The 24450-nt window shown below is 40.0% G+C and overlaps 1 protein-coding gene across 2 annotated transcripts in view; it reads right to left on the bottom strand.

Moving 5' to 3' along the window:
- The window catches only part of foxn2a (forkhead box N2a), a 28085-nt gene extending 4131 nt beyond the window's left edge, over positions 1–23954 (bottom strand). Inside the window, exons 1-5 of one of the 2 annotated variants that reach the window (XM_008429917.3) lie at positions 23352–23946; positions 8736–9313; positions 2525–2649; positions 2316–2365; positions 1634–1702 (exon numbers count right to left, since the gene is read on the bottom strand). In XM_008429917.3, the coding sequence (XP_008428139.1) occupies positions 1634–1702; positions 2316–2365; positions 2525–2649; positions 8736–9299 (808 nt within the window). In that variant the 5' untranslated portion in view covers positions 9300–9313; positions 23352–23946. Of the gene's footprint in view, positions 1–1633; positions 1703–2315; positions 2366–2524; positions 2650–8735; positions 9314–23351 lie in introns of both variants that reach the window. The other variant, XM_008429918.3, reaches the window with a different exon arrangement.
- Between the last annotated feature and the right edge of the window lie 496 nt (positions 23955–24450).

The following is a 24450-nucleotide window of genomic DNA, read 5'->3' on the forward strand; positions in this document are numbered from 1 at the left end:
CGTGACTAATCAATTACTGAAAAGATTGTCAACTAATTTAGTGCTCGATTAATCACTAACTCAGAAAAAGGTCAGATGCTGAAAGAACAGTATACGAATAATTAAGCCAAAACTGTGCAGAAAATATAAACGTTATTTAAACATACATGTTTTAGGTGTTTCTTTGCCTCCACACTTAAATGAAATCTGGTTCGAAACTCTGCTGCTCGCATCATTACCAAAACGGCTTCATTTCACCACGTCGCTCCAATTTCGCAACAACTTTACTGGCTTCCCGTTTCATTCAGAATTCTATTTACAATCCTGTTGTTTACATTCAAGGCAATCCACAACCTTGCTGCTCCTTATCTGTCTGATCTTCTGCACATCACCACCCATCCACGTTCCCTTGGTTCTTCCTCTTCCATCCACCTCTGTGTCTCTTGTCCCCCTCATCGCCACGGGGACAGGTGCCTTCTTTTACTCTACTCCCAAACTCTGGAAAGCTCTTCCTCCTGATATCTGTAATATTGACTCTCTTCTGACCTACAAAGCACAACTCAAAACTCATCTGTTCAAGTTAGCCTTGTTACTTTAACTGTGTAGTAACTTTGTGGTTTTGTGTCTTTGTAGCCATTTCTTTACTGTCTAATTTGTGTTTTTATGTTGTAAAGCTTCCTTGGGTGTTTTGAAAGGCGCTGACAAATAAAATGCATTTTTATTATTATTATTATTATTATTATTATTATTATTATTATTATTATTATTATTACTATATGTTTAATTGCAAAGTTCTTAATGTAATGTTGAGGAGGTAATTCATTCTTTGGATGCAGAGAAACCTCTAATGAAAGGACAGTGGATCATGAAGACCAGAACTGGAAACCACTGATCGAGGGAATATTTAAATAAACATTGGTCGGTAACACTTTATTTGAAGGGGTGTGCATAAGACTGACATGACACTGTCATAAACATGACATAACATCTGTCATGAACATAAAGAAGTCTTTATGAATGTTTATGTCAGTTGTCATGAAGTGTCATTTGGTAAATAATGACACTTTTAATGCAAAATTGCTCTAAAAGTTGCATTAAAAGTCCATTAAAAATGCCAAATTTGCATGATTTTGTAAATTATGATAATTTAATGCAAAGTTGGCATTTTTAATGGACTTTCAATGCAACTTTTAGAGCAACTTTGCATAAAAAGTGTCATTATTTACCAAATGATACTTCATGACAACTGTCATAAACATTCATAAAGACTTCTTTATGTCCATGACAGGTGTTATGTTATGTTTATGACAGTGTCATGTCAGTCTTACGCACACCCCTTCAAACAAAGTGTTACCCGTTGGTTTGTAATAGTGAACATTGTGTTCACTATGATCAGCTTCTTACAGTACCAGTAAGAAGCTGATCAGCTTCTTACTGGTACTGTAAGCGAACCAAACGTCAAAATATTCTTCTTATGAAAGTCACATTTGTCAGTTATTCCCAGAGTGAGAACCAGAAACTTGTTTAAACAGATACAGACATATAAAAGCACATAAACCGACCAAAGAAGCAACATAAAAAGAAAGCAATGACAGGGTGGTATGAAAGAGGCAGGAGATCAAAAACCAAAAAGTATGAGTGTGGATTCTCTTACATGGGTCAACGTGGTGCCCAGGGGCAGAGTTTAAGAGCATCATGGCAGTGGCAGCATCAATGTCAGACTCTGGAAGAGGAGAAAACATGCACGATGGTCAATCCTAAGCCATGGAAGCATGGAAGAATGGCAACTCTACTAGGGCTGGGATGACAGGGAATCCTTCAGGAATTTCACACCATGAGCAGGGAGAGCCCATCAGTGTAAATCGGGTGAAAAACCCAAGTAGCAAAAAAACAACACCCACCGACAGTGAGAGCGCATCTGATATTTCCAGACCTGACAACGTGTCTGAAAGCCTCATAGCTCACTTCAGCAGCTCTAAATTATTAATGATTACACTGAGACAGAGTGCTCGACACTGAGCACCAGCAAAACCTCTGCTTGTCGTCAAGGTTACAAATCCAAGAAGCTAAAAAGAAGGGCGGGGGGGGACTGTGGAAACGGGGGTGACATCGATTGAGAGCTCACAATGTTATGGTGTTCATGAGACATCCATGAGCTCAAAGCAACACACCAAACCAAGAGCTGAAGAGCAAAAAAAAAGATGCTGAATGTTGGACAAAAATCATGACAACGCAAACACAAGCACATGCTGAACTCTGGACACATGTATGGTCATTTGATTTTAACATTTCGGATATAGCGCCACAAACAGGAATGAAGTTGGGTTCATCCTCACCTTTGAATGAGCAGCCTTGTAGAAAGAGATGGCGAGGAGGTGAGGAGGCACTGCAACACACAAACAACACACACACACTGAGGCTCAGATGTCGAGTCTGAGGAGCAGAGATTCAAAAAGGCCCACTCTGATACAAACGCGGTTGTTTGAGCTACTTCTGTGATTTATGACGCTGGTTTCCTATAACACAGCAGCTGACGGCAGTTTACCTGGGCGGGGAGGCGGGTGGCGTGCAGAAGGCATGTGCGGCTGGGAAGTGCTGCTTCTTAAGAGCTTGGATTAGGTTGGGACGATACTCAGGGTCAACACACCAGAGGGAACCTTTCCCATTGGCCTGCAGGACAAAACAAATGCATGCAGTTGAATCATTCAGTGCTATAGCAATCCTTGCTAACCTGAAATCTTTCATTCATTTGGAATTAGTGTTGCTTATCAAAAAAGCTGAATGTTGAAAATGTTGTCCTAAGTATACTGTTTCAGTGCCTTCCCAAAGTATTCCTAAACCTTCATTTTGTCACACACACAAACCACAGTGTTATTTTGATTAATCATAATTAATCTTGATTAATCAAATGTTGAAATCATAGCCAACTAATTCAGTAATCGATTAATCGTTAACTGGAGTATACAAACTCAAAAGCAGGCTATTTGCTGAAAGAACAACACAGTCAGAGCAGTAATAAAACCAAAAGTGTGCATAAAATATATTCAAGGACTCAAGAGTTAGGGCTACCCTACAATATCATAAAATATATTGTATTTGAGATTAATCAGCAAACATACAATTAAAAACTTGTGAAGCGTGGCCTGCATAACAAGAATGAAATTTTACACATTCTTCTTTGCAAAAGAATTTATGAATCCTCAAGACTTTGACTAGGCCATTCTGCCACATTAACATGCTTAGAATTATACCACTTCATTGTAGCTTGAGGTTGAATGTTAGGAGTTCTGGGCCAACCCTGGTAGATTTGGATTTGTGCCGGACTATTTTCAGAAGAAGGATCAAACAGTTCTCCTGAGACATTTAAAGTTTAGGATATCATTTTATAGCCTAAATCTACTTTTGAATTTTTCTGCAACTTTATCCTTGAGCTGTCTGCTGTGTTCCTTTGTCATCAGGATGCTGTTTGTCCTCTAATTTTCCTTGAAAACCTCCGAGGTCTTCACAGAACAGCTGTATTTATACCGAGATCAAATTACACACATTTGGAAACCATTTCCAGTTTAGATGACATTTGTAGGCAATTTAGATAAAAGATTTCATTTAGAAGTATCAGAAAGACCGTACTTTAAAAGTGTCATGTATAAAGTGTCCATAGTTATGCTCTACATATCTCAAAATCCTAATAAATACATTGAAATATGTAAGCATATGAATAATTTTCACTTCACTTAATGAAGTGAGAAAGTAAAAGTAACTGGTCAATGACAAAGAGGAAATGAATTGTGTCAAACGTTCCTATTATAAGCTACAATGAAACACATTGTAGTAGAAACAGAAAAAAAAACTGTGCAGCTCTGCATAAAAAGAAATCATCCACTTATCCACTCACAAAAATGTAACAGCAGTTTTTGAACAAACGTCCAGGCAATGGTTCTCTGGGTCTCAAACTGTGGAAAATTTGCTAACATCGGCTACGAATTCACCGACAGTCTCAGCAAACAGGAAGCATCAGTGTGACTGTGTTGCGCCAACAACCAGTGTGATGAGAGGAGCACTGTGTGCCACTTTATCTGATAGTGGCGTGTTCTGGGCCCGGTACGGGAGAACAGTGCGAGGGAGGGGAGGAGGAGGAGAATAACCTTGACTCAGATTACCAACCGGCTCTGATGCAGGAAGAAGGAAATGTCTCCATGGCAACGAAAACCACCAGCTAGTGTCATGTGAAACTGGTGCTGGTGTCTCAGCAGACGAAGGACTCACACTGTGCACCTGCATGCTGAGCAGCCTGTGCTGCGTTACGTTGCTACTCACACAGTCGGAGCAGCCGTCTCCACCCAAGGTGGGGAAAACGATCAGGTGTTGGCTAAACACGGCCCTGGCACCCCAGGCTCAAGCTGCACCCACTCAGCATCCCCCGAGCGGCATGGTGAAAGTTAAACTGCCAGGTTTTAAATCTTGTCGTGTTAGTGACGCATTGTTAGCTGGTGATATCGAGTTAAAGTAGTAAAGGGCAGCCGTAGCCATCCTCCCTCGCCAACATCCAAATGAACTGTAGTAAAGCAATTTCTACATTATAGAACAGAATTCCAGAAACCACGTCCGATTATCTAAATGGTGGGTAGTTTCAATTAAGACGATTAATCAGGTTAATCGCGGTGAATCAATTTCTGAAATAATCGTCAACTAATTTAGTAATCGATTAATCGTTAACTGGAGTACACAGACATAAAAAAAGCCCATTGCAGAAATAACCACACCCTCATAGCAGTAATTAAGCCAAAACTGTACAAAAATATACACATTTTGAAATTAAGATTAAAAAAATATTTTTGTCTGTAATTCTACACAGAACTAGTCAAGTAGCAAAGCTTTAGCTTAATCAAGTTCAAATTCTGTCAAAAAAAATTTCCTATTACGCACTTATTCAGCTGTTCCAACTGATCAGCACTACACTGTATTAATGTTAAGTAAAGCAGAAAGGGCTGAACTTTTCACATGTTGATGTCAGAATTAACTTTTTTAAACTGCAAAAAAATCTTTTGCTACAAATACGCTAAAGGAATGCTATGTTATTGCATTTCAGGTAACAAAATGTTCCGTTTTTATTTAAGAAATAACTTTACTATTTTGTCATAACTTTATTATTTTATTATTCACATCTTTTAATGTATATCTACTATATTAAAAAGGCTGAAGTGGTTAAATAATTACTGTGCAGAATGTGCCAATTTCTTTATCCATTTAATCAATATATCATCAGAATAATCGATTACTAAAGTAATCAACAGTTGCAGCCCTAGTCTGAATGTTTCAAAGGAAGAATGGGAACCACTGTGTAAACTACACGAGGAGCAACATTGCAACTAGATGTTACAAAACTGTGTGGATTAACACAAGTCAATCATTTTCAGTGTTTTAATAATTTTAAAGAAAAAATCCATTACAAATTAGAGGGCATCATTTTTACCTTTTTAAATTCGATGAGCCTGTTTCCAGTTTGCCACAAGCTAACTACAGTCATGTAGGCTACCTCGTTTGCCAGTAAAAGTCCAGACCCATTTCTAATTCAGAACTTGTCGGAAGATTGTTGTTTTAAACACACCAATTCTAATTTGACTGAGCTTGATGAACTTTGCAAAGAAGAACAGGCTAAAAATCCAGTCTCTACAGAAGACATGCAAATGTATCTGCAGCAGAAGGTGGTTCAGCAAAGCACTGAGTCAGGGGGGCTGAATACAAACCACACTTTTCAGAACTTAACACAGAAAACAACTTGAAAAACCACGAATCATTTCCCCTTCACTTTATAATTACTTTGTGCCGTAATCTGTATTGATCCGTCAACTGAATTGAAGCTGTACAGTAAAAATACAAACAGAAAATAAAAAACAAGGCCATCTGTAGTAGAGAAGTGGACCGCCAACGAAAGACAATGAAATGGGAAGAAATATGTAACTTTTTCTACTTCTAATTTACAAGATAACATTAGCTTGCACTCATAGCATCTCAATCATTCAGTCTTAAGTGTGTTTTAAAATTATGAAAGTTAAACATCAAGTGTACAAAACCATGAACCACAGACTTCACCACACAACCAGCATTATTGCTTTAAAATATGAATATGTTTTTTGTCTTTTTTTTTTATCCAAGCTACTCTCCAAAAGCATTATGCACAAACAAAACATATAAACCTTAAAATAAACTGCAGCTCTTTATTTACTATTACTATTTCTGCTGTCATAATGGACAAAAATATGATGTGTAGCAGCATAAAGGCAACTTTAATTTTCTATAGCTTTCCTGTCATTGCAGTGCTCTCCTATTTTTGGGCTTTACAACATGTCTAGATTACAAGATCTCCTTCATGTTCTGATCTGTTAAATTTTCTCTCCAAAATTTCAATTTTGTTTGCCAGAATAGTTATGGTTATTTTCTCAAGCAAGAATGCATGTTAAATAACCATCATCAACTTTAACACACAAACACTGCTGCTGCAGCATGTCTTGGTTGCTTCCTTCCCTAAATTTGATGTCTAGAAGTTCAGCTGCTGGACATTTCCCCTCCTACTAAAATAGTTGCACTACCTTGAGGTGCTTCAGGAGATAACATCCTTTATTATTGTGCTGTATTTGCATTTCCTCTGTAGGAGTATCTGCAACCTTGACTGGATTCCACTCTTATCGTAACAAAGTCACAGAGGTCCCCGCAGCTGCGTCAAAGCTCAGTACTCTGCCACAGGAGCTGCGCTGCAGCTTAGTGCTGCAACCTAACCCCAGTCTAAAGATGCCGCCCTCCCAATAAAAACAACCATACTAATGATCCCTGGAAGTTTTAAATAAGGTGATCACTAGAATATCCTTGAAACATCATTTGTGATTTAAGCTAGCTAAAACCACAAAGTTATTTCCACAAAAAATATGAATAGCACATCAGACCAAAATAATAACTTTTAATACTGAAATGTATGCTATGGTCTGCACCAGTGGTGTCCAAACTGTGGCCCAGAAGATTTGGAAATTGTCCGTTTTTCTTTTTTGTTTTTGTTTTTTTAACAAGCCAACAATTTGAGAACTTCTTTATGTTTTGGATCTATAACAATATACATATTTCATTTAAAAAAGTATTTATTATTGAGCAGGTAAAACTAAAAACCTCAATAAAGTTTTTTCATTTTTAATTTCTACCAGTAGTTTAAATTTGCCAGTTTTGGGCCCCAGGGCAAAAGGTTTGGACACCTCCGGACTACACAATCATGGGGAAGACTGCTGTTTGACAGCTGTCCAGCAAACAATGACAACATAATGACGAACAGTCTCAGAATGTTACTGTTGGAAAAGCTGGACACTGTATCAAAGTTAAAGCGATACACAAGCAACAGTGACAAACGTAGCCTTGGGGAAACGATGAAGCAAAGCCCATCCAAAGGTTTGACAGGCATTCCAGAGGACTAGAGTCTGTGATTCAGGAGTCTCCCACACACAGGCATTTGTATGTCAGGTGATTTTGGGAGTCATGTTATCTGCTGGTTACTCTACTATGTTTTATTAAATTCTAGGTCAGCTCAGACATCTGCTTAATCGTCTCTGGTGACAACTTTCATGGAGACGCTAACTCAGGGGTGGGCAATCCTGGTCCTTGAGGGCCGGTGTCCTGCAACTCTTAGATGTCTCCTTGATCCAACAGCTGAATCACCTCCTCAGTGCAGTCAAGTTCTCCACAGTCCTGCTAATGACCTCATTATTTGACTCAGGTGTGTTGAAGTAGAGACACATCTAAAAGTTGCAGGAGACCGGTCCTCGAGGCCTGGAGTTGCCTGTGCTAACTTCTTCTTCCAGCAGGACTTGGCTCCTCCCCCCACTGCAAAAAGCACTGACATCTGCTTTAATGACCTTGGTATCGCTCTGCATGAACAGCCGGCAAACAAACTCGTTCTAAACCTGATAAGCTCGGCAGAAACGACACAGCTTCCCAATGTGTCTGCAAAACAAAGCAGGCAAGCTGAAAGCAGGCAAGCCAAAGGAGCCCAAGCCAAGGGTTGGGTCCATATTGTCTATGTTAGTGGTCTCATACACCTGTCCTTAGGAGCTGGTGTCCTCCCAACTTTTTGACGTCTCTTTGCTTCAGCACACCTGGCTCCAATATTTGATCATTGGAGCTCTGTAGAGCTTGACTGGATGCTGGTGAGGCAGTTTCAGCATTTAATTCAAGTGTGTGGGTCAAGGGAAGTTACAGGACTTGGACCCGTGAGGACTGCAGTTTGAGGTCAATGGTCTAAATGGACATACTTTTCAGCTGACTGACATTGTAGGTAATAAAGCTATTTTAACATAATCATCAAGTTAGTTTTTTTAAGTTTAATACACATGCACAATATGCAAATTAAAAAAAAAGAGTCATCCAACTGGATCATGAGTAGAGTATTTCTATTCTACTAACTACATAGTATCTATATTTTATAACTGAGTACAGTATTTTTTTACTATTATTGTTATTGTTAATTAAGATTGTTCTTATATATACTTTTTTAACACTTCTGGAACTTTTTCGTGTGAACCTACATATCTTGATGTTGCCGTTACACTCGAATTTCCTCGCTGTGGGACAACTAAAGCTGTTCCTATTCTAAATTTACTAAAACTAAAAATATTACACATATATTATATCGAATGTTAGTTACAGTTTTTGCATTGAATTACAAAAACAAATTCACTTTCCAGTCTCCTAAAATCAGAAGGAACACCTTCCTGACCTACCTTTCCCAAGCTCTTGTCGACCTTGCGGAAGCATTTATTTAGAGACAAGTTGTGACGAACGGAGTTCTTCCAGCCTGTGGGAGCGTTGGAGAAGTAAGGGAAGTGCTCCAGAATCCACCCGTAGATTTCTTTAACTGGCAGAGACTTGCTGGGAGACTGCTCGATAGCCATGTAGATGAGGAGGGAAAACGAGAAAGGGGGCTTAGATTTCAGCGAGTCCCGTTCCCGGCCCCTGTTTTGCAATGAAGATGACGAGGACGACGAAGGGCCCTGGTTTTGTTTGTAGTCTCCTTCAATGTCAAACAGGGGGCTTCCACTTGTCTGAGCTTCTGGGCCGCCGAGAGTGAAGTTCTGGAGCAGGTTCTCGTGGAGCCAGTTGAGGTTGGTGAGCTCCTCATCCTCTGCACCTGAAGCACGATCCACGCTCGTCGCCAGTGGACTGGATGCGCACTCCGCCTCGGGCAGGGTCCCCACACCACAGACACCTCTGAGTCCCGTCCGCTCTTCTTGCATACCCGGAATTTCCGTTTTCTTATCTGGTGACATCCCAATGATTGGACCCATTAAACCAAAGAGGTCTGGAGAAACAAGAGAGAGATTGTTAGAGTTGAAACAATCTGAAAGCAAGAGCTCAGACAACTGTATGCTAACGAAAGTTTTAAAGTTTTCCCTCGGCTTTTCTAGAAGCCGAGGGATGGGCTCTTCTAGAAGCCCATGCCTCGAAACTGTCTCTGCTGCACTTCTTGAATTTCTCCCTCTTCCTCATGCCTGGATAGAACGATAAAAGCCTCTCAGCTCCCCCCACCTCCTCTTGACTCTCATGGAGAACCATTGAAGACACCATCTCAAGCAACTGAACTGACTTAAGGCTCCACTCCTCAACACCCACCTCATTTCCAGTCAAGATTCAGCTGCTCATTATGTGTAAATGAGCAGGAGACCATCCAGTCATTGCAGGCCTGCATCTTACAGAGTGGATGGCTCTTAAAAACTGCTCAGCATTCAGCGAGGATCAAGTCTCAATTAGTTGCATGCAAGATTAAGTAGCATAAAAAGGCTGCAGACCCGGGAGATATCAGCCATTTAACGGCACAAAGAAATTCAACCTTAGCAGTGATTTATCATTAGCAAATCCCAGCCAAGTACCCTTACTTAGAGAATGACACTTGAGAATGGCAGAGACGGAAGCAGGATATGTAAAACAGCATAGATCTTATCCAAGCTTTTCATTGGTGCACATCTATTAAAAAGTATAAAGGGGAAAACTAGTACATATATACTGTATTATTGAGGAGCTGTACATTGGCACAGTTGGTAGTACTGTTGTGTTGCAGCAAGAAGGTTTGAATCCTAACTCTCTGCACAGAGTTTGCAAGTTCTCCTTCTGCATGTCTTCTCTAAATTTTGGCTGTTTCTCCTGTGTATCTTTACGTTTTCCTGTGATGGACTGGCAAACTGTCCAGGGTGCATCCCACCTCTTGTCTAATGACTGCTGGAGACAGGATACCTCGCATTATTGGGTATTTATTATAAAGATATACAGAGAAATTAGCCTGGAATCAATCAATCTTCATTCAATCCAATCTTTTTTTTTGATCAGTGAACACGCTGTAGCTTAGCACCATAAGGTAGCATCAACAGCAACACTCTTTTCTGTAGATCCCACAACTGAGGGAAGGAGGCTCAAAGGTAGCAACACGTGAAAACAGAATTAGGCTATTTGAGCGCTTGGTTTAGGAAACGGTATTTATACAACAGTGAGAGACATTTTTGTGGCTCATTGAGGCTGCCAGAGAGCAAGAGAGAGCTTACAACACAAAGTTATAATAGAGTTGATAAAAGGTGCCCAATTTCATCCTTCTAAGGTGACATGATCCACCCACAGTGTCACCTAACATGGAGGGTCAAGAAATCTCATAATACAGGACTAAATGATTTAGTTTTTCCTCTAAAATAGTGTGAATCCCCAAGGTACGGCAACTTCTCTCTCCACACCCAGCATGTTGTCGCCTCTGCTCTTAACATAAATAATTAAGGACCACTCACAGCAGTGAGAGTATTTTTGGAATAATGTGTTTTTTTTCTCCATTCTTATAGAGAATTCGTAATTAACTAAAATCGGTGCCGCAAATTAAACTACGGCCTGTATATGTGCTCGAACATTCTGATCAGTTTATCTCTAGTTGCTAATTTTTTAAAACCATAGACCATAAGTGATGGCTTAGCACACTGCTTAGTGAGGCCAAGAGCATAAAGAGCTCACTCTTTGTCTCGGCTCACAACAAGCTTTATGTCCTGGTTGTCACCATGACAACCATGTCATCCCTTCAACATGAGCAGAAATCCCATAAACAAGAGTCAGTAAGAAAATAAGTAATCCACGCTGGCTAACACCAACACAGATGATGACTGTGGACCCTTCCACTCCCCTCCCCCATTTAAACCAATAGTCAACGTCGTGATCCGTTATCGTTCTTCCTTGGGGGGGGTGGGAGGGGTCTGAGAGGTTGTGGATCTGGGCTGAAGTCGGTAAAGGCGCACCGTGTGCGGTGGATAGCCATGTCTTTCATTTCTGAGATAGGATAAGAATTGGGTCAAACTCAAGAGTGTGTGTCAGGAGGCAGGAGACAGGAGAGGGAGTGAGCATACACATAAATCAGTTTGTAAAAGCCAGTCAACGAGGATGGGGGGGGCGAAGGGGAGGCATTAGTGTTTTTACACAATAACCCATCGACTCTCACTGAGCAGATTTGTTTGACTGAGATTAAGAATAATTTTCTAATCTGGTTTCTTTTGCCTTAAAAGCATGTGTTGTTTTCATGTCTTTATTAATGAAGCATATTGCTTCATTTAAGTTGTTGTCTCTCTAACATGTACCTCAGTCCATCTCTTTATCCGTTAAGTATTGCACAACAGAATTATATTGTTGCACTGCATTCACTTCTGCAATTTTGCTCACTAACTAAAAAGAGCCTATTAAGTTCCCAATGACAAATGGAGAAGCCACTTGAACAAAGGAAGAGAAGACAATAGTAATAAGTAAGATTCTACGCTAAACTGGAAAAAATGAAGTCCAAAAGACTAAAAAAAAACGAAAAACAACAACAAAGAGAACAAGTGGTAGGAAGAAAGGCTGGGTAGGTTTTCCACAGTCTGTGATGAATCACAGCTCTCAGTAAAGTAGAGCAAACAGATATGTCAGGCAGCATGAGGACTGCCTGTTAGTGTCACAGAAAAATATCTGCTCAACAACACAGATATCCCTTCAAAAGACAGCTTCTTCTTTCTGATTTAATTTGCAACCAGTAAAAAGATCTACAAGTCCCCAGACTCAAACAAAAAATATCATTTGAGCTTCTGAAAACGACTGTAGACTACGAATAGAGGTCTTTTGTAGCGTCATAATAAACCCCTCAGATGAGTCATCTTTCTTATTTTCTTAAAAAGCACATAGATGATAGGTTTTTGAGCACATGCCAAATGTTTACTTGAGATTTAATGTAAGACAGCTATATATATTTCCATTTATACATCAGTGAGAAAGAAAAATAGAGAAGGGACAATGAAAATAACCAGTTTAATTGCTATTTACTAAAAATCTCAAACTGTTTCACTTTCAGTGAAGTTTGAAGGTATAACTGGTGGACATGAGTGGTTTGCCTGTATCAAGGTTTTTGATTATACCTTGCGTTTAGCTAAATATGCTTCATCACGTCCTTCCTATGGTATAAAGTCATGTGTTTACCAGTTTAGAGTAAAGCCTAAACTGGTGATCTGTATGCTATAAAGTTTGTCTTAGGAAGCGTCAGTTATGTTTTAGCCCATCACATTTAATGTGGAAGATGTTCCCGGTCTTTACTGTTTTGGTTCTTCTTTCCTTTAAATATTTGTGGATTTAATTTCAATCAATCATGCACATTTTTGTCCATTTCTGATGTATACTTGTTCTTCATCTTCACACAACTGCATTTCCTCTGTCCTTTAAAGTTATATAACCTGTTTATTTGAGGTTTTCTGTACTTTCATCACATATTAATCTTTGCTTAACTCATTAGCTCTTAGTCATTGTCGTTTCTGTTTTTCCTTGTTTTTGTCTGATGTGTCAACCTCACAGTTTAACAAGTGCTCAATAAATAAAGACCAACTGAGACTGACTGAAGGAAGAATTATTTGCCTGTTTAGATGTTATAGAAATCATGGAAATATGTAAAGAGCAGGTGGGAACCTACAGAGTTACAATCCCATTACTACTATAAATAGCAAAATGAGAAAAAGGAACATTATTCTGTGCAATAATCACATGAGAATTACTACTTAAGAAGTTTATTCTGGATTTTTGTTTACGTCTAATAATCATAAATGTAACATATACTGTATATAACTCTCCCAATCAATAAGTCAGGATAAGATTGTAGCATAAGGATTCATTACACTTTTAAATAAAAGGTGTTTGATCATTTTATAGATTTTAGTAATAATTTTACTCAAGATAGTTATGATGTATAAATTTCATAACAGCCCAAGCTTGCGCTATGTCTTCTGTTGACAAGTAGGTCGGATTACACCAGACATCCACACAGGTGTGGCCAAACGAAGACTTGAGTGCCGTCTCGATGGATTAAAAGGTGCGGCCAAACAGTCCGCTGTGAACAGCCCACATGGCCCTTGTTTCTATGTAAACAGACCGTGACTGGCCGTAAACCTGCATGGCGGAGCATTATGGGAGAAACGGGCAGTGGAACTATAAAATGAGTGAAGTGATTAGTCTAAAAGCCAGCAGTGGAAATAAAAATCTGTGACAGACGCAGAAAAAAAAACTTTACAAGCCGCCATTTGCTTCAGACTAAATAACTTACGGAAATCTGATGTTTATTTATAATTATTGAGTACAAAGAATTGCAGTGTAAAGGAAGTGTAACGTTATAAAATGGACGGTTTATTTTTCCAAGCATTTTTGAAAACAGAAACAACCATAAAAGTGACGAGTTTGAATGTACGCCTTCATTTAATTGTATTTGATTCAGTTTAGTCTCATGAAATATGGCAGCTTGGAGTAACACAAAAGTTTCCTTACAAGAGAAACTATTTTAAACTGGGAAGAAGATTTTAAAAAGTTGGGAACAAAAAAGGTTTATTATTTCTCAACATCAGCAAACTTGCTAGTGATGTGGGAAACAAAAAACAGTGATTCATTTCTCTTGTCTAAAACTACCCAATCGTGTTTCATTACATGGTTTTTAACTTTACTGCCGCCTGCTTTACACCAGGAATGCAATGCCGCATTACTATTCTGTTCTCCTACCAGTGGCATTGACACCGGTCTAGTGGCAGATCAGACGCAATGGGTCAGGTGAGGAAATTGACACTGTTTTCCTGTTTGAATTGTAAACCTGCCATTGTAGCTTGTAAGCTGACCAAATTTACCTGCCCCTTCATGAATTTTCACCTGTTTGGCCAGGTGCTGGTGCTAATTTCCACAAGTAAAAGCACATGAAAGCTTTCAATCAGTCGATTTTACCCACTTGACCTCTTTGCTTGGCTTTTGGGAGTCGGAGAGAGCTTATCCCCCTTGAGTCGCCTCTTTCAAATGACTTTCATTTGAATTTTACCAGACGGAGGGTGGACAAGCGAGGAAGTCGTCTTGCATCCATCCAAACACAGGAAGTATTTTGTCGTGCCTGCAGCTGTTCAATTACCAGTGCTTTTGCAGTGATCACAGTTATTATTGCTCTTATGAAAAAGGCATCAAAGAGAGTCGGCTGGGACCGCGGTGAATAAAGGAAGACTCATGAGTGGAGTCGAGAGGCAGCTAATAAGGCATCCTGGCCTGTTGACTGCTGCCCATCCTTGAAAATACACCCAAGCTTTAATGGTGCTGACCTGATGGTTCATCTGCAAGTTAAAAAAGCCAGCCAGACTCATCATATTCATGTGCAAACGGGCAGGCTAACAGCAGGTGCCACGGGACACCCCCCACCCTCTGTTCAAACTGCTCTTTTATCCCGTTAAGCACTTGGTCTATTCAAAAATACACAAAGACATATGGAGATGGCTTTAAGTGGCAAATCAGCGGAGTTGCTGTGCCAGAGAACATACAGGAGGTTCAGAAACGAAGCGCTGCTCTGAGATGTTTCCCTAGAAGTGAATCTCATGACTGGGACTCAGTTGCCACGACAGCCAGTGTTGTGAGGGAAGCAATTGTGCTCATGTCTGTGCATGAAGAGAGAGCTAATGTGGGGAGATCAATACAGGCGGAAACTGCTGAGGCCAGCAGTCTGCTGCTGTTCTCCACAAACCTGTCTGACAAAGGCAGCTGCCAACCTGGATGCCATGGCGCTCCTGTCTAAGTGCCATTAAGGCTCACTTTATAACGCTTCATAAAAAGTGATGCTTCAGTTAGGCGGACAATTACCTGTGCAGAATCTTTTATATGGGCACAACAGAGCCGGATTTAAGAGTAAAGATGCCAGCAATTCTAAACACAACTGCCTACTGTTCGCATATTCACGCCACACCCTCTTCACTTGGAATAAAGCAGTTGACACAAACCAGTTATACAAAGGTGTGTCGCAAAGCCCCACGCTGACGACGGCTGTTATTTGAAACCCTAACTGATATTTTAGTTGACTACTCAGTCTGGTTGGAGCTCGAAATATGTGAATGACACAAAGGCGAGCGTAGGCAGAGTGGGACAGAGGGAGAGGCTGTTTCAGCGTGAGGCAATTCTTTTATTTAATAGCAAAGTCAAATTATATGGAAATGAATAAAATGACCATTAATGCTTGGGTTAATGAGGCTTTAGTTAAAGCAGCGCTACATTCTGAAATAAAGCTGCTTGGTAAAAGTGTGAAAACGCTCACACAAAGCACTACAACCGGCCCCACACTCAGCTGCTACAAAGACGCAGTTGTTTTTCCTCTAATCATGTTTCCGAAGTGCTCAGTATTCACCTCGCACTTTCAAACAGGGGCCTCGGAGGGAAGGAAGCACCTCCTGCCTGTTGAGGAAGTTCGCTTTTTCAGAACAAATTCACACAAACATGGCGAAGTCTCCTCCACGTCAAAACACAAGAATCGGTCAGAGTGAAAGGCGAGACGGGGGGAGCTCGTTGCTGGAGCGACAGCAGCCGCATTTGCAAAACTACGAACTTCATCGGCCATCAGACGCAAGCTGATCATGAAGTGTTCAAGCGTACGACCTCAACAACAGACGATTGTGACATTATGTTCACACAGAGACTTTAAACTGAAACAAACAAACTCCACTCTGACTGTAAACAGAGGTGAGGCCTTCCAAAGTACACGGAAAACCCCCCCTTCAGCCAACACTGAAACCTTATCTCTTTGGTCATGTGTCTGTAGGGTCAGAGTACCAACACTCAACCCCCCCGCCCTCCACCGCATCAACAGCCTCAATTATAGCCTCACAACTACATATTCTCATATACGTACACCGGTTAATGAAAGCAGTTTTTATGCAAAGAGCTTTCACACAGAAGCTGGAAGTTATATAACACAAACTTTTTAAGCTCATTGCTCCACTTTGGGCAGCAGTGAAGAGTTGGTATCTGCATGTGACATTCCTCGCTACTGAACAGCAGCAGCCCTGAGTAAATAAATGTTAGTTTACAAAAAAAAAGTCTACTTGGTTTGAATCCTTGCACAATGAACAGTAAATTGTATTATTTGTGATAAAGTTTAAGATGTTGCATCATTTAAGAACTAATTCTGGACATTCTCCATGACACCTACACAGCCTCTGTTACACCAACCCTCATTTTTCAAAAAGTTGTCACTTCACAGCCTTTAATTCCCAAACAGATAAACACAACATAGTATGTAACTACATTTTAAAAAAAAATACAAATCTGAAAAGGGTGGTGTTCAGAAGTCCCCTCATTTGTAAATGTAATCCTCAGTATAGATCCGTAAAGGCCTCAGAAATCTTTTGGGGAACATTAGTGTTCAACAACCTATAAAGATATGGCCGTCCATCTGAAATGACAGGCTGGGCAAGGCGGGCATTAATCAGAGAAGTAGCATATGGTAACTCTGGAGGAACTGCACAAAAGCACAGCTCAGGAAGCAGATTCTTCTCAGAGAGAAGATTCTTCTCAGAGAGAAGAATCTGCTTGCTTGCATTTAATCATCGTGCTCTACAAATCTGGCCTCCATGTACAGCAACTGATGAAACAAAACTATAACAAGCACTGCCACAAACCACAAAGACACAACACCCTGTGTTCTGGGTTGATGAGAATAGGAGAGGTGTTTTCACACACTGTGATAGGCTCGGTTTGATTTGGGATCAAAATTGCAACATTTGTTACATTTTCAGCTGGTGTGGTTCGCTTTCACACTGCATTGTGTCAAGCGATCCAAACCCTTTGAAAAACAAGTTCCCCTCCCTCGCTTGTGGTGGCACTGTACCGAGAACCACTTAAGGAAACGACACAAAACCTCCAAAGAAGACAATGAAGATGGAAACTTCCATATTCAGAAAATAAACAAAAACAGAGAGCGTCAGAATTTAGCGGTTGTAGGATTTCTCTTTTGCCATTGGTAAACAACCACAAGCCACTTGTCCTGCTAATGCTAGACATGCATTTGTTTTGGTTGTATTTACCCAGAATACCTTGTGCTACAGTCTGCTTGCTGCTTTTGAACTGGTCTCCTGTCCACTTAGGATTCACATATGAATACACTCAACGTATCCAATTTCACTTCAACCGAACTGAGACCCAGGTTTTTAGACAGACCAGATTTTGCTTTTCTGGTCCGCATCAGAGTATGTCACACATTGAAGCCTCTCCAAACACATCTTATAAAGATATTTGTTCATAAAAGTAATATTAACAACATAGTCATAAACCTCAACCTAATCCATTGTTACATACAAGCTTGTTGGCCTGTATCCTCATCGACATCCACGCATGCCATTATTTCAGCCAAAAGTGATAAGACAAAGACCTATTGTGACACAGGACACAGCCGTCTTCCCCTCTTCCTTTCTCCCAATCAAGGAAATGCTCATGTCACTGTTGCCTTCAGTAAGGCGGCCCCTAATGGGCTGTGTCTTGAGTCCACCCATCAGAAATGAGGCAGGCGCTCAAGACGGTGAGGATCAGAGAATGGGAGGAAGGAGGGAGGGATTCAGCTCACCACAGGGACCAAAATGTCCAGCAATCCAGAGATGTAAGAGAACAAGTGGAGCAGAAAGAGAGTAAAACGACAGCATTTAGGCAAAAGGCACACTAAAACTGACCAGGATTCTGAAATAAACTCCCAGTAATTTTCTTGCGTTTAGTACATCTCTCAACAGGTGACAAAAACGTCACGTTTACAGCTTCCTGAAAGAGACGTGAACTAATGCAAGACAAACAAGCAGATAGTCTAAAAACAACAGAAACAAAATGACGCCCACAGAAATGTAAAGAAGGCAGCAAACACGAAAGCGTACAATGTCTCAGAAGGCGTCTACATTTGCAGTTGAAATTCAGAGCCGCCACGCATGTTTGATCAGCAGAATGTCACAGACCCAAAAAGACAGCGAACTACATCCTCCTGGGGACGTCCCCCTAAATCACGCAGGGGCTGCGTGGGTGATCACTCCAGCAAGCTACTACGGAAAGGCTTCGGCTTCATGATTCACACAGGTCAGCGTTACCAGAGAGCACAGGCTGCATTAATTCATCTCAAGTAAATAAAACTTTGGAGTTTAACAACTTGAGCTGACCGATGCAAAACAAGAAGGAAATCATATTGTTCAAAAATGTCTACACTTTAATTTAGCTGATACGAAGAGAAGTCAACTTATAATCAGTTTTTGTGAGAAGCAAATCAGTGCAGAAGGAGCCCTGCAGCATAATTATGGGAAAAACAGTCACTTCAGCGGCGCAATCACCAACTTCCTGTTTCTGCCTAACTATGAATTTACATTACAAGAATAAGGGCAACTAAAAATTCAGCTGCTTAATCTGTCGGTATAATCAAAGTCACATTGACTTGGTAATGACAGGGTTCTGAGCGAATCAGAGTCACAAAGCTGTGAGTTTTTTTTTGGGGGTGTGGGGGTTTTTCCCCCATTCAGTTGATTCATTCAGGAGAAATTAGGTTCAGCCTGTGTTGAGCAATCGGCAAAAAGTTTCTGCCGCACGGATCGGCTTTCGAAATGAATTCAATGCCACAGACGCTCAGCTGCGGTGAATTCCAGAGGACTCAGCCTTTCATTTGCTCCGGGCCAAAGTGCATAGTCCTGTGATAAGAGATAATAGAACGGCAACATTTTAAGCTGACGACTGGTGCCAACCCATGTTCGGAAAGTCAATCAGAGTCACACTTCACGAATAAAAGAAGTTTGAACCAAAAAATATACTGTCTAATGTGGCATGGTCATTTTATATTCCGTTTTGTGGTGTTATTTTTACATCCTGATTGGAGCACCTTCCTGTTCTGTCATCAACGCAGTACAAAGGAACAGCTACCTCATTAAAAACACAATAAAGAGTTTACAAAGTTGTTAAAGCCAAGAGGAAAGTTCTGTGGTGTTCTATTACGGCTTAGAATATATTTGATACCAGACACCGTGGAAGGAAAATACTCCAAATGTTAATGGAACATGAACTTTCAAACTTTTTTTATAACGTGCAAACTATAAACAAAGCTGCTGCAGACAGCCGGAAGTGTTCATCATCAAGGCTACATGATGAAAATCTGAAATTAGAAGGAGAACATAATATCACATGTCACACGAACTGGAAGGAAATTTCAGTTTCAAGTTACACCATCATCAGGCAAACTTTCTCATCCTCAATTCAGCCAGTAACCTTTTCAAACACTGTGGGCCAGCCATCAGTCGGTGTAACATTCTTGGTTTTGGTGGCATTTTTAAAAGGAAAAACAAAATAATCTAATTTCTGTTTATTACATTTTTTTTATATTATTTTTGTTGGACTTACAGAAAAAGTACAACCAAAACTACTGAATTTAGTTGTGGTTTTCCAGTGTTTATTGTGCATATCATGTTTTGCGGTTCTGGTGATTTTTGAGTAACAATACGAGCACAACATGATGACATTAGTTGGTTATTGACTTGAAGGTAGTAGTTAACCTTCAGTTGGACATTGTTGCTTACCGTTTTGCAACGGGAGTTTTAGAACTGTCTAATGTGGAACAAAACACTGATATGTGATGAATCTGTCTGTTTCCACTAGACAGATTCACTAGTGGAAACTAGTGAATCTGTCTTTCACCCAGCTGACTGGCAGTGTACAGCAAAAAAGGCAAGATGGAAAAAAAATAGTGGCACTATAATTTAAACTACAAGAACAATATGATAAAAGGGGTGTTGGGTGAGATTACATAACTTTTCCCCACAAGCCGGTTTGCTAATAAAACCTTGATTATTCACAAAATTCCGTTTCCCACATACTAAATTAGAAAGAGGTGTGCTGAGGCTGTTCAAGTATATCTAGGAACAATTCAACTCTGACATTATCTCACATCCGTGTTGTCACTCTTCAGCAGCTTCTATTCGTAGCAATGGGCATTAGTAAAGTTCTGGCAGCCACCAAACCCCTTCAGAAGCTGCTCGACACTGAAACGGGGTTCACGAGAGGATAGATGCGAAGGTATAACAAAACAAAAGCAAAGACAACAGATGCTTGGACCACAGAAATTCTGGCAATAAATTAATGGCTGACTGGCAACATCTGTTCCTTTTATTGTCTGCGTTTGACCCTCAGGCTCCACTTGCTTTTGTCTTCCATTTACCACTAAAGATTTAACAACTGGCAAGTATGAAGAAAGCGACAACTTCGATGTACAGCGAAGTCGCCACCTCACAAAACGTGAACGAAAATTTCTATAATTTATTGATCAAGTACACAGAGAAACCTCTGAGCACACAATAAATTTTAGATGAGGTTTGTACAATTCAGTGAGTCCAATAGTGACAGACAGCAAGAAAAAAGGCTTAAACGGCCAACGAGACTTAACATATGAAAGAGCGCTGTATTGCATACTATGACTGGGAAACATAGATTTTTTTTTTCTTAGAACTTCACCAAGTAATCACCATTTTACATGTAATATGTTAACCGACGGCTACAGCTGCATGCTTTAAATAAGCAATAAAATAAATCTTACACATGTAATCCAGGATTTTCTGAGGCGGGGTCTTATATGATGCTCTCAGATACAAAAAAAAGTTACAAGATGTTTTATTCTGACTTTTATTGCATCAATTCATACCCACAATGTGAATGATTTACACCCTTTTTAACAACTGACCCATTTTTTTTATTTTCTAGCATGTACTTATGCTATACTGTAAAAATATGGTGACGTGACTACAGTAAATATCGTCTAGCGCCAGAAGCGAACCCAGTGATTTTAGTTTGATCAGTGAGTGTAATTTTATATTTCTACATGTCACCAGCTCAAAAGATGGATCCGAACAACAATCAAAAGAAGAGGACACAACTAAATGGATATGAATAACTTAAATTGTTTGCAATATTTGAAGTTTTTTTTACAATTATATCCATAATACCCAGAGAATTCAAATGCCAATTTACATGGGTACAAAGTGATTTATTCAGGGATACAAAATAGAAATAGATTGAGATGAAATCGCAAATGAACTTTACACATCTAGCATGTTGACAATCTTCCTTGACATTACCACCTGGAGCGAAACTAAAGTATTCATTCACCTGACAAGTGAGTCAAACAACTCTAACTTCATAAACCAAACAATAACAACACTAAACAAATTAGGCTTGCTCATATGCAAAGAATGTAAAAACTAACATACTTTGATTATTGAATTTTGGTCTCTAGGCAGAACTGGCCACTCATCTCTGCAACAATGACGTAGAGCCGGAAATTTTATGCCTTACCAGAAAGACAAAAATTAAATTAACCAGATAAATGGGAGCATATTGATGTAAAACTCTTCATTTTTAATTTTGTACAGTTACAAATATTACAATTGTAAATTATTTTGTATTCTAAATAACTCAAACATTTTCAAGCTAATTGTTTTTTTTACGCATCTGTAACGTATAAACGTTCTATGCAAAAGTAAACATAGCCTCATTCTTCAAAAACATAAACTAGAAATTGCAAGTTTTGACATATCATGTTAATCGCTCCTTAGTGCCCCCCCTGCTGGCCTGGAGTGATCTTATGCTTGTCCCTTGATAAATAAAATGTCCTAAAAGGTGTAACAATGTAAAGCAACAAAGCTATCATTTTAGCAAGAATATATATTATGCTCCTTTTCACCTCTAGTATTTAATATATATATATATATAATACATCATTTCTTTTAAGTCCTGAGCAAATCAGGACTTTTTAAAGAATATTTGATATTTTCTATGTATAAACCTTCTCAGTGAATTCAATATTTATCTTATTATTGATCAACGCAAAAACAAGGGTGAAGTTTTGACACATTCTGTGTGAAAGGATCAACGCTCTAAGGGGCCATGTCTGGCCTGGAAGCTATAAGCAGCTGCTTGTTTCGCTTGTACCTTGGGCTGGCTGCGTATCTAGTAAAAAGCACTCCCAGAACATATTGAGCCAATTATAAAGACTACCATATTAGTTAGTGAATGAATTAAATACTTTACATCTCAGTAAAAGTATGTTAAAACCTATTGGCATATGGCACAAGCAAAGCAACCACAGTAGACATATTTTTCTACACCAACATTGTAGAGCTCCGTATCTGGGACAATCTTGTGATAATCCATTACATCATGTGCCTAGCTTAGCCACCGTACCTCATAACCTCTGGTGCTGTCAATACATACCATGAAATATTCAACTATTTATAGATACCAACAAAAAAAAAGGAACGAGTGTCTCACATCAGAACCAACAAAAGAACAGACTTAGTATTATTGCTTTGTGCTACAACTTGAGATCAAATGAGTCGACCAAGGCTGTTTTAATGGAGCAATTAAGACTAAAAGCCAGTAGGAAAAAAGATAAGCTGAAAGTGCTGTTCGCACTGAAATCCAATATGCTTTGTAGCGTCTTGCTTGAAGACCACAACTTACAAGAAACCACAGCACTAACGCAGCGATGAACTCAAAGTTAGTCAGAGGCAAATTATCCTCAGCAATTTCCGATAAACACTGGTAACTAAGTAACTTTACACCCGTTAGTTCACCAAGTTTAGTTCCCTATTTAGTGTTGTAAGTTCACTACATGTTTCGTTATCAGTCTCCCACAGCGCAACCGTGAAAAGAAGTAGCGCTAGCAGTCGCTCGATGAGTCAGTGAAGGTAAATCTGCTGCTAGCTTTAGCATGACATTTAAACTATTTAGAATTACGTAGCGACAAAAAATATCTCCCAAGTGTCAGCCGAGAGCTGCTCTCTGCTTCTGTAATTCAGTCTCTGTCCTCTTCCCGGAGAAAACAGAGAAGTAACGTTAACTAGGTGGCCACATGCTGTCGCTTGATCTGCCATGCTGGCTTCTCTAAGCAAAGTCACTTGACCAATTTTACTTTTAGCTTGTTCGCAACGCTAACCCTTTTCCAGCCGAGCACATTTTGATCCCGTAGATTACAGAAATGTGTATTTTTAAAAAAAAAAAATACTTACAATCATGCACGTCGCTACCCTGGAGCGGTGTGTGTAAAAGCAGAGTTTAATTCAGATGTCTGTCTCACACAATGTCAGAGATCAGATCAGCAGCTGCTTCCTCCATACACGCAGCGCGCAGATCACACAGCGCACGGCAACGCTACCAAACCCCTCGCCGTCGTCATGGCAACAGGTCCACTTCAGCCAATCACAACCCCTCCCCTCCTATCTCCCCTGGCAACTGCCGCAGCGCTGGAGCGCCGCGAACGCGCACGCCATCCAGTTTTTTGCATCGTGCAATGTTTTTTTTTTTTTTTTTTTTTTTTTTTTAGTTTTATCTTACAGCGCTCACAGCGTTCAGTGGGAGGAGAATGTGTTTTTAGAGCCTTTTAAACCCGGTTCATTGGAAAGCATTAATGGGTTGATTTGTCTGTTATTAAAGAGTGAAAGCAAAGCAGCCGGACGGGTCCCGCGTTATTCAGGGCAGGCTGCACAAACACCTCGGGGCGGAGAGAAAGGATGTGTCACCACGCCCTGCCTCATGACGATAGTGGACCCTCAACTGGGCCCCTCCTAGAGTAAACGATGATGGGGGGGGGGGAGGGCATGACCCCTGGACAAACATTTGATAGACAAAAAAAACATAAAATTATTGAAAAAAAATTGCAGCTCTCTAGAGTACTTTACTTAATGAACTTATTTTATCAATATAAAACACACACATCTGTTTATTTTTATGTCTGAACACTTGTGCCACTATTGCCCCTCAGGGAACTTGGCAGTTGTAGGTTAGTATCTTTGCCTGGCTATCGTTAGAGGGCAGCTTTACTGGCCAACTGACTTCACACCAAACTGTAACTTTCACATAATGGTGATGCCTTACTCATCTCAGCCACTCCATTTCATAAGCGCACATGAGTAGCTCTCTGTGAACTGATCTAATAGCCTCTCTGTTTTCTTTTAACCCCAATTGCCTACCATGCAGTCGCACTGTAAATACTTCTGAAACAGCGTTGGTGCGCACGTTGCACTTCCTCTTCGCTGAACCGGACAAACAGGCTTGGGTAGCAGTGGTGTGTTTTGTGTTGTCATGTTAACATGAATGGCAGGAAGACAG

Source organism: Poecilia reticulata, chromosome 15 (genome assembly GCF_904066995.2).
Source record: "Poecilia reticulata chromosome 15, P_reticulata-male-v2, whole genome shotgun sequence".
Classification (NCBI taxonomy): domain Eukaryota; kingdom Metazoa; phylum Chordata; class Actinopteri; order Cyprinodontiformes; family Poeciliidae; genus Poecilia; species Poecilia reticulata.